Source organism: Lepisosteus oculatus, chromosome 13, assembly GCF_040954835.1.
Source record: "Lepisosteus oculatus isolate fLepOcu1 chromosome 13, fLepOcu1.hap2, whole genome shotgun sequence".
In the NCBI taxonomy this organism is placed as follows: domain Eukaryota; kingdom Metazoa; phylum Chordata; class Actinopteri; order Semionotiformes; family Lepisosteidae; genus Lepisosteus; species Lepisosteus oculatus.
Window position 1 is genome coordinate 3,420,693 of NC_090708.1, and position 17,136 is coordinate 3,437,828.

The 17,136-nt window shown below is 39.9% G+C and overlaps 2 protein-coding genes across 3 annotated transcripts; both read right to left on the reverse strand.

The window, feature by feature from the left end:
* Positions 1–683: 683 nt before the first annotated feature.
* LOC138242201 (extracellular calcium-sensing receptor-like) lies at positions 684–5,847 on the reverse strand. 2 transcript variants are annotated; one of them, XM_069197601.1, is made up of 6 exons: positions 5,245–5,847; positions 4,855–5,122; positions 3,603–4,433; positions 3,121–3,342; positions 2,715–2,838; positions 684–1,909 (listed from the first exon to the last, which is right to left on the reverse strand). In XM_069197601.1, exons 1-6 carry the CDS (start codon positions 5,451–5,453, stop codon positions 996–998), a joined length of 2,568 nt encoding a protein of 855 aa, XP_069053702.1. In that variant the 5' UTR covers positions 5,454–5,847; the 3' UTR covers positions 684–995. The 2 variants fall into 2 exon arrangements, with proteins under 2 accessions (XP_069053702.1, XP_069053701.1); XM_069197600.1 differs by lacking the exon at positions 3,121–3,342 and having other exon boundaries at positions 5,245–5,846.
* Positions 5,848–10,101: 4,254 nt separating this feature from the next.
* Positions 10,102–14,605, reverse strand: LOC107079086 (extracellular calcium-sensing receptor-like). The gene is made up of 6 exons (XM_069197276.1): positions 14,433–14,605; positions 13,991–14,258; positions 12,781–13,611; positions 12,363–12,584; positions 11,959–12,082; positions 10,102–11,336 (listed from the first exon to the last, which is right to left on the reverse strand). The coding sequence occupies exons 1-6, from the start codon at positions 14,567–14,569 to the stop codon at positions 10,423–10,425; spliced, it is 2,496 nt and encodes an 831-aa protein (XP_069053377.1). The 5' UTR covers positions 14,570–14,605; the 3' UTR covers positions 10,102–10,422.
* Between the last annotated feature and the right edge of the window lie 2,531 nt (positions 14,606–17,136).

The following is a 17,136-nucleotide window of genomic DNA, read 5'->3' on the forward strand; positions in this document are numbered from 1 at the left end:
CGGAGCCTTTCCCAGCAAGTAATGGGATGCAAGGCAGGGTACACCCTGGAGGGGAAGCCAGTCGATTGCAGCACAAACCCAGACATGCACACACTCAGACCAGGGCCGATTTTCCCAGAGGCCAATGAGCCTACAGGTGTGTCTTTGGACTGTGGGAGGAAAAGAAAGCACCTGGTGCAAACCCACTTGAACATGGGCAGAACATACAGACTCCATGCAGATAGAGTCCAGGTCTAAAACTGAACCCAGGGTCCCAGGATAAGCAATGCTAACCAGTGTGTCGCTATGCTGCTCTATATTTGAGACTATTTAAAAAAATATTTGTGGATATTTAATATCCTATCAGACCCAATACAATCATCTGATATTTCAGTAGTTCAGTGCCCCTCAACCACCTGTCTGAGCCTAATGATTCAACTAATTTATATAATTGATCTAGATTTTGGTATTCACAGAAAACTGGTAAGGTACTGTATAGTGATGCAATGAAAACTAGAAAGATTAGCAAAGAAAATTCAGAAAACCATTATTCATGACTGGGTAAAAACATGAAATTTAATGCAGACAAGTGTAAAGTGTTACTTAACAAAAACATAAATAACAAATGAAAGATGTGAAAAAGTAATGTTGAATTAGTATTTAAGAAAAATACGTATAATTCAGGTGGACACATCCTTTTTGACTTATATACAACTGTAAAATGAGTAAAAGGAAAAAAGTAGTATTAAAAGGAGAAACAGACCGAGAAGGGATGAATGAGGGCAGGGATGGAAATGTATATGTGTTGTCAGTGTATGAATAAATATCTTTATAACTTGCAAATAACAGTTCCCGTGGAATGATCAAGAGAAGACAATTCCAGTCTCAAATGGTTGCAACTCATATTTGTGTAGTGTTCAAGGGGTGTGCAAGATGGCTGTTTTTTTAAAGTGTATTTTTGCTGTGAACATCAACAAGGCTTGAAAATATGAAGCCACCACAATTTTAAAGACAAATCATAATCGTTTGGATGGGATTTTTCCCATTATGTGTTTTCTAGTGTTTTTCTCAGGTTTAAGCAAAATTATGAAGCACTTAGGAGCAAATATGCAAAGGAGCAGACCAAACGTTGAGGACAAAATTGCAAAAATCTCAACTGCAACTGTGTATTTTCCAGGTGAGCTGACATACGCTGGGATGAAGGTGACCCAAACTGCACAGAAGATGAGCATGCTGAAAGTTATCAACTTGGCCTCATTGAAATTATCAGGCAGTTTCCTGGCTAAGAAAGCCAGCACCAAACAAGTAGCTGCAAGCAGGCCTATATAGCCCAGAGCTGCATAAAATGCCATTTCTGATCCTGTGTTACATTCTAAAATGATCTTTTTATTACTGAGTTTAAAATTTTTGTCAGGGAATGGAGGTTTTAAACTAAGCCACAGCACACAGATTACAACCTGCACAGCTGTACAAGAACAAACTATGATCCTCTGCTGAACTGGTCCAAAGTGTTTTGCCATGTTGTCATTGGGAAGAGTGGCTCTGAAAGCTGTTACAACAACTATTGTTTTTCCCAACACACAGGAAATACAAAGTGCAAATGTGATTCCAAAGGCTGTGTGACGCAACATACAGGACCAGGCTGTTGGCTGCCCAATGAAGGTAAGAGGGCAGAGAAAACACAGCAGCAGAGAGAACAGCAGGAGAGAGCTGAGCTCAGAGTTGTTGGCTTTTACAATCGGTGTGTTTCTGAAGGAAAAGAAGACTGAAATAGTGGCTACTGTCAAGCAGAGTCCAAACAATGACACAGTAGTGAGTGTGATTCCCATTGCATCATAGTAGGAAAGATACTCAGTGTCTTTGAGGATGCAGCTGTCTTTTCCATAATTAGACCAGTAGTCCTGTGGACAGATCATGCACTCAGCAGCACCTAAAAAGAATTGAGGGGAAATGAGTGTTATCTGTTTTCAGAGAAAACAGAATACTGTTTAACATGAAAATATTTTTTCTGTACAAAATTATTAATTTTAATGCTTTCATTAAATAAAATATAAATATATAATGTGGAAAAGTGCAATGAAACATTTACTCCTAATAATCTATAACTATTTTATGTTGGTATCCTTTTGATATTCTAGTTTAACATTTGCCTTTTAATATTTCAAGTCAGTATCACTTACTATAAGATATTGTGTGAATCTGATACTGTACTACAATATATCTAGAGTAAACTTAAATGTGGCACCAAGACTTTAGATCCTTATTATGTTTTTATATATTAAGATACACACTGTATGGATTTCCACCTTAATTGTTCAACATCACAATACATTTAAATTCTTCAATATTCCTTCCACAAAAAATGATCATGCTCTTGGCTCTCTACAATATTTAGGACTCCAGCTTACCAGTAACCTCATAATACTGTCATTGTGGGAAGAAAGGAAAATACTCTTCCATTACAACAACATACAACACGGCTTTCTTGTGTTCATAGGCTCAGTAAACCTGTTATGCATGCTAAGTCATAGAATAGATGTTTATGGCACTTTTATTATGCTGTTTCATTTGTGCAATTTGGAAAGTTAAAATTTGAGAATGTACAGGTAGATTTTTATTGGAGAGCTATTGGAGAACAGATCAAATTATTTTTTGAAAAAGCTGAGAATTATACTATGAATTTCATCTGTTCTTCCTATCTTTCTCAGTCAGTGAAATAGATTGTAAGTTCACACCTGTGGTGTTTGCTATGGTACCATCAGCACAAGGAATGCAATCGAAGCAGCAGATGGGCTGGCCTTTCCTGGCTGCTCTTCTTGTGCCTGGGGGGCAGCTCTCAGAACACACTCCTGCTGGAACCTGAAGAGAGAAATATTGAATTATTTCTACTTGCCTTAACAATGGGCAATGGTTGATAATGTCGTTTATTTGTTTTTTTTCTGTAAATTGCAAGGATCAAAGCAAAAAATGTTGTTTGTTCAATATTTATAGCTGACGTCCAAAGTTTGGTCCTAATTTTAATCAATATATTGTAAATGTGTCATGGTTATTGTCAATCTCAGGACTAGTTCTAATCAGATTTCAATTAAAAAAAAACATATAGCACTTTTTCCTTTAACAATTACTTTATAAAATCCTTACTGTTTTTCCAGTCAGCCACACAATACTGTCCTCATCAATCACTAGCTGAGTGCCTCCATCTGGTGATGTATCAAAGTGACCCACTGTCACATGGCTGACCACTCCTTTGTTGAGTTGCCAGTTTATAATGTCATAGGCAGCAGGAGGATCTCCGTTCTCATCAAAGTACACAGCTTCTCCAAAACGGTTCACAAAGTTGACTCTTTTTAGATGTTTTGTAACCTTGTATTGGATAAACATCTCATGTTAATGAATGCAGGACTTTATCATTGTGTTGAAAAGGTTATGTGTATATAACTTTATGAGAAATGTTCAAGCTGTATATCTTGAAACTGCATCTTGAGCTTTTAAACTGGTTTAGCAGCTTGTCTCAAAAATAGTAAAAAAATACTATTTACTATAGATCTACAAATTCTTTTCAATATTATGTTGATAAAATGCAGACACGGAGACATTTATTTGACTTGCAGTGTTTTACTCACCTGCCAGGGCTCTATTCTTGAAACATCTCCACACAGTAGAGCTGGATTTCCTTCTTTTGCACAGAACAGTAAGTCATGAAGTGCATGCACGATGGCATACACCGCTTTGTATACGTTATATGTCAATCTTAGCTGTGTGACATCAAAGAAAGCGTTTTCTGTTTCATCCAGTCTCTCCTTTCCTGTGCATATCTTAGACTTGGTTTCTGAAACATTTTGTTTGAAGGATTCCTCTGTCAAGTATAAAGTGCACCCGAAGATGTTTTCCCAGAATACATTATATAAGGTGTTTGCGGGATCGAAGGACGGTCGAATATTAAGGAGAAAATCTTTGAACTCTGGGATCGCCATCTTGCGAGTTGCCAGTCCTATTGTGCCACCAAAAGACCTGAAGAATTCTTCTGTTGAGGGTCTCGCTGCTGTTATCCAGTCTTCACTTGCGATCCACTGTATACCTGTTATGTTTTGCCTGACGATCTCTTGCATTAAAGGGTACAGGTCACGCTCTGAAGCAAATGCTAATATGACTTTCACCCTTGATTTTTTAATGATGTCCACTAGTTGAAGTATTTTTGTTCTTGAGTAGGTGCTGAGAATGTTTTCAGTGAAGGCAATGCAAACTCCGTATTTAACCACTTCCTTGGTGAAAGACTGAATCCCAAATATACCGTACTCATTCCCGGCTTGGATAGCTCCGATCCACGTCCATCCGAATCTCTTAACAAGGAGAGCAAGAAATTTGGCTTGATGTGAATCACTTGGAATTGTGCGTGAAAATGTCGGAAACTCTTTTTTATTGCTGAGGCACGTACATGTTGAAGTGTAGCTAACCTGTTGAAATACAAATATTCACGTTAATCAATTCCTGTTGCATAATTCAGGGCTTGAACAAAACAATTTTAAAAATATGCCTTGTGCAAGTGTATTTCATATATTTAAAATACACCCGAATACCTGAACAGGTGCATTTGATAAGTAAAAAAGCAGTTGTAAGAACATTTTGTCTCATTGATGACAAAGAAAAAGGTACAATTAATTTCTGGAAAGACTAAACATATTGACCTTAACATCGAAGTTTTATTCTCATTGTTTAAACACCTTTAAAGATCGTATTTTGAATTACAAGCTTTCATGTGAATTTAGTAATTTCGTTGTGATTTAAAACACCGGTTTATAGCAGAGCAGCTCAGTAGCAAATGATGACGTAAATTAAAAAAACACCACCTGGTAGACTGATAATAGAAATGTTTACCAAAGTAATGCCGAAGGGTCCCAGCACTCGAGAGATATCTACGGATGTTGCAGTTAAAACTGCAGGCATCGAGGATGAACATGTAGAGTTAGAAGCCTCTTCTCCGTTTAGTATTGCGAGAGCCGCTCTTACAGTTTGAGTGGGAGAGGCGCAGGTGTCGAGGACTCGATAGCCCAAAGTGATGTTGGGAAGCAAACTGTTGTCCTTGTTGATCTCCTCTATGGTAAAAATCATCGCCTGGGTCCATCGAAACGCACGTAGATCAAACCTATTAAAACATTAATACCGAAATCATACAGGTAAGTTACCTTTGCCTTCAACCCAGTTGTTTTTAACTGTTCAGAAATTGCCGTTTAATTTGCGAAAATTGTAGGAGTTACAATAACTTACCCAACACATTTCGCTTGTTGTGGCTGAGATTTAAACGACACGTAAACGTTTTCCTCTTTAGTAAATACAGGAAAAACACCACCGATCACTAAATGCCCGTCTTTGAATAATAATGGCATTCCAAAATTTTCTAGCATCCTGCAGGTCAAATCCCCGTTCAGTTGAAAAGAGAAACGTAGCATGAAAAACAATAGGATCGACTTATTCATAATGATGTGGGCGAACTTGTAAGAGCATGATAAAACAATGAAATACAGCTGGTCTCTAATCCTTTCTTTATATTCTCAAGGAAATTCCCCAGAGTGGTTGTGAGAAAGATGCACAGTGCAAAATAAACTAGTCCTTATATCCCAAGGGGTAAGCGCTTTATGCAGGAGGCAGATCTGCAGTTTCACAAAGGATCGGGAGGTTTACTGCCCCTCTAGTTACAGAACAAGATGCTATTAACCAAAGGCAAGATACGGAGAGAGGGCAGTGCATTTTTTCCCACTGCTTACTATATCTTATATAGGGTGCTGGCCATTATAAACACACTGGCCATCACATAGGCTAAAGACGTTTGGCGTGCCGTAACACATCCAGGCCAACTTCTACAGGTGCACTGTTGAGAGAATCCTGACTGGTTACATCACTCCCTGTTATGCTCCGCCCCGGATCGCAAAGTACTGCAGAGGGTAGTGAAGTCAGCGCAGCTCGTTACCGCCTGTAAACTACCAAACACCCAGGATATCTACTCAGCTGGATGTCTTAAGAAGTCCAGGTCCATTCTCAAGGACCCCAGTCATCCCGGTCACACATTGTTTTTTTTTTTCTCCTACCGTCTGATAAACGGTACCGAAGCATTTGGTCCAAGTCCAGCAGATTACGGAACTGCTTCTAAATCCAGGCAATAAGACTGCTAAACAGCCAGCCTGCAGCTCCTTTAGCAAATCACCCGTAATGGCTACATGGACACACAGTTTTCATTGCATCCGGCATACTGCACTACTTGGACATAATATCTTGCATACACCCTGGACACATAGAAGCTCTATTAATATTGAGTTTTATTCAATTTCTATTACATTATTATCTATTATTATGTAACCTTATTTTTGAAACCTTAATTTTGTGATTTTTGTAAGCTCGCAGAAAAGACATTTCATTACCAGCAACTACTGCTGCACGCTGTATTGTTGTGCATTTGATAAATAAACTTTGATTTGATTGAGTTGATATGTAAAACTAAAATCAACATAACTTTAAAAAAAAGGCCAGCAGCCGTATCACCCTGCAGCTCCCAACTGGCCACCCACTGAAGTGAAGCAGGGTGAAGTCTGGTCAGGACCTGGATGGGAGGTCTCCTGGGAAGCTATTGTTGCTGCAGTGCTGTTAGTGGGACCTGTGGGGGGGCTTTAATTTCAATATGAAAAATTTGCAGTAAAAACAATAATATAATGCAACATCCGTTTTTCACATTACTATCATTTCACATAGCATTTTGATCTTCTTTAAGAGCACTTTACAGAATGATAGCAACAATAAAAAAATACACAAGATATGCACAATGAGAGTAGACCGTTCTGAGTACAGTAGAAGCAGAGGGGCAAAGAACAGAACCAGTTCAGTAAAGGCCCTTCTAAAGAAGAAGGTCTAGTGAGGGTGACTCTCTGATATCCCTAGGGATAGAGTTCCAGAGCTTTGGGGCATAACAGGAGAAGGCCCTGTTACTCTTAGAGTGTAGACGGGCTTGGGGGACAGATTGGAGATCAGAAGAGCGAAGGTTGTGAGGTGGGGAGTAGGATGATAGTAGCTCAGACAGATCCTGAGGTGCCAAGCCAGGCAGAGTCTTACAGGTGAGCATGGGGATTTTGAAGTCGACATGAAAGCTGACAGGAAGCTGACCAGTGCAAGTACTCCAGAATAGGAGTAATGTGATCACTTGTACTAGACCTTTTCAGGATTCTGGCTGCTGAATTTTGGATATACTGGAGTTTGCTCAATGTGGATTTAGAAACCCCAGTGAGTAGAACATTACAGTAGTCAGAGAGAAAACAAATGTGTTGATCAGCTTTTCAGCCACAGTTAGTGATAATATAGGATGTAATTTAGCTATATTTCTGAGGTGAAACAATGATGTTTTAACAATATGTTGCACATGTGGGGCGAATGTAAAACTTGTCCAAGTTTTATTTTCTCCCAGTCAGTCCCGTCTGTTCTGGTCTGAACACTGATTCCACAGTAGTAGCCACAGCAGATTCTCCGGGTTGTGATCTCACCCTGGATCCTGAAGCCCAACTGCATTCCTGTCTGTGGTTCTCGATGCCAGGACACTGCTCCAAAGTCGAATGTCCTATTCCGCCCTGGAAGTCCGGCTTGGGATTTCACTCTGTATCTGAGGCTGCTCAAATCTGTGATGGGCTGCTTGTGAGGGTAGAGATCCCCAGGCTATACGCTGACCACCTGCTTCTCACCGCTGAGGCAGTCTCATCGCAGTCTGCTCAGATTACTGCAGTCCGCTCTCACCCTGCTCCAGAATGTACCAGTCTGATTGCAGTCTGCTCAGATTACTGCAGCCCGCTCTCACCCTGCTCCAGAATGTACCAGTCTGATTGCAGTCTGCTCAGATTACTGCAGTCCGCTCTCACCCTGCTCCAGAATGTACCAGTCTGATCATGGGTGGAGTCTGATCACAGTCGTTTCAGATTATTGCAGTCTGCACAAATTACTGCAGTCTGCTCTAACCATGCTCCAGAATATACCACCCCGCTCGCACCCTGCTCCAGATGTTAGCAGCCTACTCGGACCCTGACCCTGATAGACACTGGTCTGCTCGCACCCTGACCCGATCACGGTAGCCCAATCGCACCTTCCTCCAGACGTCTGCAACCTACTGGGGCCCTGTCTCCAGATTCCCACGACCTGCCTGGACCCTGTCCCTGATCTCTACAACCTTGAGAGCCGGACTGTCCTGCGGCTCCGTGCAGCCCCCTCACCTCCCTGCCCACAGCCCAGCTCTGTTCCTGTTTGCCCTGTCCCTCTTCGCCTCTTCTGCTCTCTGGCCTCTTCCTGGCCGCCCTTCTGGCTTGCCTCCGGGGCGGCTTCCTCCCTTGGTTCAGGGCTCTTTCCCTTTCCTCACATTCCTGTCTGGGATCCTCTCTGTCCCGTTCTCCCTGTTTTTTCAGTCCTAAATGGACAGTACGGTACAGTGTGTGTTGGGTTAAGAACAAACTGGGTTAGATCAAAGCACCCCAACAGAACTAGAAAATCTTTAGGTAAACTGGAAGACCGTGAGTCAATATGTATATTAAAGTCACCATGAATAAGGATCCTCTTAAATGTGAGGCATAAAAAGCAAGTAAAACTGGTAAACTCACGTAAAAATGCTTAATTAGATTTGGGTGGTCTATAGACCATAGAAATGATAGCAGAGTGTGGAACTGAGACATTTAGGAGGTTTAAAGATCAAAGTCCTTTTACCACTAATCTTAGACTGACTGATGGAAATTAATCTGCAAAATTAAAGTTTCACCTGAGTAAACTACAGTGTTTAACAACATATTGGTTTTTATATCTCATACACCCCTCTATTTTGTAATCGCTTCTTCCACTTCAGATGAGATCTAAAAAAAAACAACCTCCAGAACACCATAGATTCTCTTTGAATATGAAACAAAGCCTAATCGCACCAGTGTGAAAATGGGAAATTTCAAAACCTTTTCCAATTAACCAACACTTAAGTCAGCCTCCCCTGCTGTTGCTATTTGCAAGCAATTATAGAGAACTGCAGCCTGTACTGGCAGAGTAGCTGTAACTGCAGGCTTTCCCTCGGATGGCCAATTTGAGAGCTTCATTTGCTTATCCACAGACAACCTGATACCTCATGCCTCATGCCCCTGGAAACAGAAGCTCCATGACCTTCCATCCTACATTGCAAAGTACCAGCACATTACTAGCAGTAATAATGAGATTAATAATAACTATTAATAAAAGCTCCCAGCCTGTTCAGATTCATGATGAACTTGCCTGGGTAGAAAATGTGTTTCTGCAACAACTGTCCATCAATATTCTACCACTTCATCCAATTCAGGGATGAGGGGGAGCCGGAGCCTTTCCCAGCAAGCAATGGGATGCAAGGCAGGGTACACCCTGGAGGGGAAGCCAGTCGATCGCAGCACAAACACAGACGCGCACACACTCAGTCCGGGGCCGATTTTCCCAGAGGCCAATGAGCCTACAGGTGTGTCTTTGGACTGTGGGACGAAAAGAAAGCACCTGGAGCAAACCCACTTGAACATGGGCAGAACATACAGACTCCATGCAGATAGAGTCCAGGTCTAAAATTGAACCCAGGGTCCCAGGATAAGCAATGCTAACAAGTGTGTCGCTATGCTGTTCTATATTTGAGACTATTTAAAAAAATATTTGTGGATATTTAATATCCACATTATATCCAAGATTGTCTTCAGGAACAAAAGTAGGATGTTGACTTGATTTTCCTTTCACTCCAAAAAAAAAACTTGATGATGTACAGTATAATCACTCCAATACGATCATCTGATATTTCAGTAGTTCAGTGCTCCTCAACCACCTGACTAAGCCTAATGATTCAACTAATTTATATAATTGATCTAGATTTTGGTATTCACAGAAAACTGGTAAGGTACTGTATAGTGATACAATGAAAACTAGAAAGATTAGCAAAGAAAATTCAGAAAACCATTATTCATGACTGGGTAAAAACATAGATGAAATTTAATGCAGACAAGTGTAAAATGTTACTTAACAAAAACATAAATAACAAATGAAAGATGTGAAAAAGTAATGTTGAATTAGTATTTAAGAAAATGACTTATAATTCAGATGCACACATCCTTTTTGACTTATATACAATTGTAAAATGAGTAAAAGAAAAAAAGTAGTATTAAAAGGAGAAACAGACCGAGAAGGGATGAATGAGGGCAGGGATGGAAATGTATATGTGTTGTCAGTGTATGAATAAATATCTTTATAACTTGCAAATAACAGTTCCCGTGGAATGATCAAGAGAAGACAATTCCAGTCTCAAATGGTTGCAACTCATATTTGTGTAGTGTTCAAGGGGTGTGCAAGATGGCTGTTTTTTTAAAGTGTATTTATTTTTGCTGTGAACATCAACAAGGCTTGAAAATATGAAGCCACCACAATTTTAAAGACAAATCATAATCGTTTGGATGGGATTTTTCCCATTATGTGTTTTCTAGTGTTTTTCTCAGGCTTAAGCAAAATTATGAAGCACTTACGAGCAAATATGCAAAGGAGCAGACCAAACGTTGAGGACAAAATTGCAAAAATCTCAACTGCAACTGTGTATTTTCCAGGTGAGCTGATATATGCAGGTATGAAGGTGACCCAAACTGCACAGAAGATGAGCATGCTGAAAGTAATCAGCTTGGCCTCATTGAAATTATCAGGCAGTTTCCTGGCTAAGAAAGCCAGCACCAAACAAGTAGCTGCAAGCAGGCCTATATAGCCCAGTACTGCATAAAATGCAATTTCTGATCCTGTGTTACATTCTAAAATGATCTTTTTATTACTGAGTTTAAAATTTTTGTCAGGGAAGGGAGGTTTCAAACACAGCCACAGCACACAGATTACAACCTGCACAGCTGTACAAGAACAAACTATGATCCTCTGCTGAACTGGCCCAAAGTTTTTTGCCATGTTGTCATTAGGAAGAGTGGCTCTGAAAGCTGTTACAACAACTATTGTTTTTCCCAACACACAGGAAATACAAAGTGCAAATGTGATTCCAAAAGCTGTGTGACGCAACATACAGGACCAGGCTGTTGGCTGCCCAATGAAGGTAAGAGGGCAGAGAAAACACAGCAGCAGAGAGAACAGCAGGAGAGAGCTGAGTTCAGAGTTGTTGGCTTTTACAATGGGTGTGTTTCTGAAGGAAAAGAAGACTGAAATAGTGGCTACTGTCAAGCAGAGTCCAAACAATGACACAGTAGTGAGTGTGATTCCCATTGCATCATAGTAGGAAAGAAACTCAATGTCTCTGAGGATGCAGCTGTCTTTTGCATCATTAGACCAGTAGTCCTGTGGACAGTTAATGCACTCAGCTGCACCTGAAGAGAATTAAGAGGGAATTAGTGGTGTCAGTTTTCAAAATATTGAAATGTGGAAAAGTACAATGAACATAACTTATGGCTTTTTCATGTTGATGTCATTTTGATATTCTTGTTTAGCATTTCCCTTTTAATATTTCCAATCAGAAACACTTACAGTAAGATATTGGATAATTATTATTCTGTGCTACAATACTCAAATTTGGCACCAAGACTTCAGATCCTAATTAATTTCTTATATATTATGATACTACATTGTTCACAATCACAATTCATTTTAATTCTTCAGTGCTCATTCCAGTAAAAAGTATCATGATCCTGACTCACTACAAGTTGAAGGGATCCTTGTTTACCAATAAACATATAATACTGGTCTTGTGGTAAGAAAGAAAAATACACGTCCAGATGAGCAAAAGTTCACAGGCATAGAGCCAAGCCATAAACTGATTTATGGCACTTTTATTATGATGTTTCATTTGTGAAAGTTAGAAAAATGTTAAAATATTTACAGCTACATTTTTATCTAGAGAACGATCAAATTAGATTTTTCAAGAAGCTGCATAATATACTATAACTTTAATGTTCTCCCTTTCAGTAAATGAAATAGATTGTATATTCATACCTGTGGTGTTTGCTATGGTACCATCAGCACAAGGAATGCAATCGAAGCAGCAGATAGGCTGGCCTTTCCTGGCTGCTCTTCTTGTGCCTGGGGGGCAGCTCTCAGAACACACTGCTTTGGGAACCTAAAGAGAGAAAAATTGTCGAAGTATCACTTGTGCTTGTTTTAACACTGGGTAGACAGAAGCTTTGTTTATATTATTTTTTTTTCAGCATTTTCTGTGAATTTTGAGGATCACTTCAAAATGTAAAATTTATTAAGTATTTACAGTTGACGTCCAAAGATCTTTCCTCACCCTTACCAATAAACTATATATTACTGTATGTTAGATGGTTATTGTCAGTATTAGTTAAAAGAAACATAAAGCACTTTTTACTTTAAGAGTAATTAAATTAAATCCTTACCTCTCTCCCAGTGCTCCAGACAATACTGTCCTCATCAATCACTAGCTGACTGCCTCCATCTGGTGATGTATCAAAGTGACCCACTGTCACATGGCTGACCACTCCTTTGTTGAGTTGCCAGTTTATAATGTCATAGGCAGCAGGAGGATCTCCGTTCTCATCAAAGTACACAGCTTCTCCAAAACGGTTCACAAAGTTGACTTTTTTTAGATGTTTTGTGACCTTGTATTGGATAAACATCTTAGTTATTTTCTGCAGGACCTTATTTTTGTATTAAACAGATTTACATATAAACATTTTGATGACTTTATGAGCTTTAGTATCTCAAAACTATTTTAGCAGTAGCTGAAAAGTTACTTCTCTCTCTTGTGTGTTGATGATCTGCAGCCACTTATTTGACTTGCAGTGTTTTACTCACCTGCCAGGGCTCTATTCTTGAAACATCTCCACACAGTACAGCTGGATTTCCTTCTTTTGCACAGAACAGTAAGTCATGAAGTGCATGCACGATGGCATACACTGCTTTGTATACGTTATATGTCAATCTTAGCTGTGTGACATCAAAGAAAGCGTTTTCTATTTCATCCAGTCTCTCTTTTTCTGTGCATATCTTAGACTTGGTTTCTGAAACATTTTGTTTATTGGAGTCCTCTGTGAAATACAAAGTACACCCAAAGATGTTTTCCCAGAATATATTATAAAAGGTGTTTGTGGGATCAAAGGATGGACGTATATTGAGGAGAAAATCTTTGAACTCTGGGATCGCCATCTTGCGAGTTGCAAGTCCTATTGTGCCACCAAAAGACCTGAAGAATTCTTCAGTTGAGGGTCTCGTTGCTGTTATCCAGTCTTCACTTGCGATCCACTGTATACCTGTTATGTTTTGCCCGACAATCTCTTGCATTAAAGGGTACAGGTCACGCTCTGAAGCAAATGCTAATATGACTTTCACCGTTGATTTTTTAATGATGTCCACTAGTTGAAGTATTTTTGATCTTGAGTAGGTACTGAGAATGTTTTCAGTGAAGGCAATGCAAACTCCGTATTTTACCACTTCCTTGGTGAAAGACTGAACCCCAAATATACCATACTCATTCTCGGATTGGATAGCTCCAATCCACGTCCATCCGAATCTCTTAACAAGGAGAGCAAGAAATTTGGCTTGATGTAAATCACTTGGAATTGTGCGGGAAAATGTAGGAAACTCCTTTTTATTGCTGAGGCACGTACATGTTGAAGTGTAGCTTACCTGTTGAAATACAAGCATTCAATTGTTGATAAATCATTAAAAATTCTAATGTAAGTGCAAATGTATTTCACTTATTTAAAGTACAACTGAACAGTTGCATCTGCTAAGAAAATAAAAGCAGTATTAAGAAATCAAGTTTCTGATGACAAAGAATGCAGTGCAGTTGTTTTTCTGAAACAATTTTATAAAATAATTTTGTAAGGTAAACATTAACCTCCAACTTTAGTTTTATGCACTCTACACATCTTTTAACACACTTAAGATCTTAGACTGAACTACAATCTTTAATTTAAATTTGCAAATCTCGTAGTAATCTGTAGCACAGCAACACAGTAGCAAATGTCCACCTACAGTAAATGTACATATTGGAAAGCTTTACCAAAGTAATGCCGAAGGGTCCCAGCACTCGAGAGATATCTACAGATTGAGACGTTACAACCGCAGGGGTTGAAGAGGGACACGTAGTGTTAGAAGCCTCTTCTCCGTTTAGTATTTCGAGAGCCGCTCTTACAGTTAGAGTTGGAGAGGCGCAGGTGTCGAGGACTCGATAGCCTAAAGTGATGTTGGGAAGCAAACTGTTGTCCTTGTTGATCTCTTCTATGGCAAAAATCATCGCCTGTGTCCATCGAAACGCACGTAGATCAAACCTATTAAAACATTGACACCATAAACTTACATGTAAATTACACTTGCATTAAACTGATTTCTATGTAAGCCGTGTAGCACAGTATATGAATGTTTTTTACCCCACCTGTTAGTTAATTATGTACAAAATGCAAGGCTTTATGTTCCGTAAATTGCAGGAGGTACAAATAACTTACCCAACACATTTCGCTTTTTGTGGCTGCGTTTTAAACGACACGTAAATGTCTTCCTCTGTTGTAAATACAGGAAAAACACCAGCGATCAGTAAATTCCCGTCTTTGAATAATCCAGTCGATCCAAATTTTTCTAGCATCCTGCAGGTCGAATCAGCGTTCAATTGAAAAGAGAAAGATAACATGAAAAATGCTAAGATCGACTTGCTCATAGTGATGGGGGCGAACTTTTAAGAGCAAATAATAGAATTCAACGGTAAATTTTCCTTTTATGCACTGAACCAAATTCCCCATGGCCTATCAAAGGGATGCACAGAACAAAATAATCAAGTCCACATATCCCGAGAGGTAATCGCGTTTGGGGAATGTACTGTAGAACCTGTTCTATTAACGTGAAAAGCGTCTCAACAACAACAGCTGCATACAGAGTGTTTTGACAGAATATTGTTTTCCTCATTCGACCAAAAAAAAACCAACAAAAACAAGATACCTTTTGCGTGTACTGAAAAATAATTACATCCCACTGAATATTATCAATATCACCAGCATGCACTGTCCAAGGTCTCTAATAATATTTTATGGGAAATTAAATTATTTCAACATTTAAACATCTGAGCTTTATAGCCTCCAGTATTAATGTTCCCGTTCACTCTCTGAAAACCTCTATGCATGGTTGTTGCATAATTATTGTAAGAAAGCAATGTTGTGCTGTCGTTTATACTTTGCACACACACACATACTGTATATATAATTTAGGATTACACCGTTTTTAAGTTTTTGTAAACTCATGTTTTTCTTGATTGAAACGTCAGACCTCACGAATGCTGACGGTTGTTAATGGCGTTGTGTGGAGTTCTTTCGGTACGTGAGACTGGCAGGTGTCAGATTAGTGTTTGAGCTCGGGATGGCTCTGCAGAGGTAGTAGAGTAGAAACAGACATTAAATAGAAGCCAAGGAGAAATAACGTGCACAGCCTTTTCAGAGTGTTTTCTGAAACGTCTGAAAGTTTAAAGAACCCAGTCCTTTTCCTTTACTATTTATTACATCAGATTATCTGTAAAGGACACAGTAATTACTATGCAGGACATGTTTTACCTGAGCCAACTCCAGTAGCCAGCACATGATTTGTGAGTCTAACAATGTCTGTTGGTATTTAATATCCTTTCAGATCTAAAGCAACTAACCAAAATATGAGACTAAATCAAGTACAGATCATAATTGCTAAGATATGTTGTGCTCATAGTTAATACAATCTCTTCAAAAACGTGATGGCCATCTTTAAAAATACTGTACCTCATTAGGCGGTGATAGGGCACTGCATGGACAAGCAATGGAGCTGGTGATGTTGGCATCAGGAGTGCATGATGGGATAGATGGGGACCTGTCTGGGATAGTGGGGAAATGTCAGGGACATGAACTCCTGGGACCAGGGGGAAAGGGCAGGGGTTTATGTACATGTTGTGCATGTTTGACTATTCCACGTTTCCCCATCCTGATTTGTGATCACGGGTTCCCACCCTGAAATCTCTGGCTTGTATTAGTCAGGACGCTGCACCTTCACTGCAGGTTGCAGTGGCTTTATTCTTATTGTTAGGTAGAACACTTGTTTTAAGGATAGCTGTTCTACTGTATGCGTTTTTTAATCAAAAAACGAAAGTTTTTGTTGTTGCTTTAATCATTTAACTCCAAGGATGTGAGGTATCCACTGCCATTACAGTTCTCCAGCTCACAGTTAATGCTGTTCCAAGACCTCCAACCTTTCCAACCTTCACCTCCGATGATGCAGTGATTCTTCTTGTGCCTAAATCTGGTCATAACCCACTTGGTGAGTTGTGTTGTGCACCATAAACTGCTTTAAAGTCTGTTTGACCATTGTATTTTGAACACTTTAAGTATTGTTATATTAGCAAAGCCATTACTAAATGTTCCTACATAGAGTGGTATTTGGTTGCATGAATGCCATATTGTACTCATTATAACATACAATAATCCAAGACCACAATTTTCTTCTGAAAACTCAGACTGCCTCAGTCTTGGAAAACAGGATCCAAACCTTTGCTGCGAGTTCAGTGATTGTGTGGGTAGCCACTGAAATCCCGGGACCCCTTTCTAGGACTGGTCTCTGAGGGGCAACTGGTTTCAGATCAGATCTCTTTATTGGCCACATACAATATAAAGGAGATGGGGAGAGAGAAGCTTGGGGTCAGAGCACAGGGTCAGCCATTGTACAGCACCCCTGGAGCAGTTGGGGTTAAGGGCCTTGCTCAGGGGCCCAATGGAGTAGGATTCCTCTACCAGCCATATGATTTGTACCAGCTACCTTCTATTCACAGGTGCAGATCCTAAACCACAGAGCCACCACTCTACTTCTCCCTGGTTTGTCCTAGTAGTGATGGACCTCTTTACACTCTGACCTGAAGCCTATGCTCAGCCAGACTAAGAGGTGGAGACGATGAATGATGTCCTGATTGAAGGGTTCCTTCCAGGTTTTGAATTCCTCAAGAGATCCATTCCAACCAGGACAAAACTTTGAGTCCAGGGTGTTTGCTGCCGTATGTCAACTTCTGGGGATCAGGAAGACCTGGACTTCCATCCTTCACCTACTAGGTAACTGCCTAGTGGAAAGCTTCAATCTGATCCCTGGAGTTCAGCTGTCCGTCGTGGGCAGCCAGTATCAAATAGACTGGGACAAGGAGCTGCTCCTTGG

Coding starts and splice junctions, on each gene's coding strand:
- LOC138242201 (XM_069197601.1), bottom strand. CDS start 5,453: ATGAATAAGTCGATCCTATTGTTTTTCATGCTACGTTTCTCTTTTCAA. Junction 5,123..5,244: donor CAACAAGCGAAATGTGTTGG/GTAAGTTATTGT, acceptor ATGTTTTAATAG/GTTTGATCTACGTGCGTTTC. Junction 4,434..4,854: donor GACCCTTCGGCATTACTTTG/GTAAACATTTCT, acceptor GTATTTCAACAG/GTTAGCTACACTTCAACATG.
- LOC107079086 (XM_069197276.1), bottom strand. CDS start 14,569: ATGCTAGAAAAATTTGGATCGACTGGATTATTCAAAGACGGGAATTTA. Junction 12,585..12,780: donor CAAGAATAGAGCCCTGGCAG/GTGAGTAAAACA, acceptor ATCCAATACAAG/GTCACAAAACATCTAAAAAA. Junction 11,337..11,958: donor TACCATAGCAAACACCACAG/GTATGAATATAC, acceptor AATTCTCTTCAG/GTGCAGCTGAGTGCATTAAC.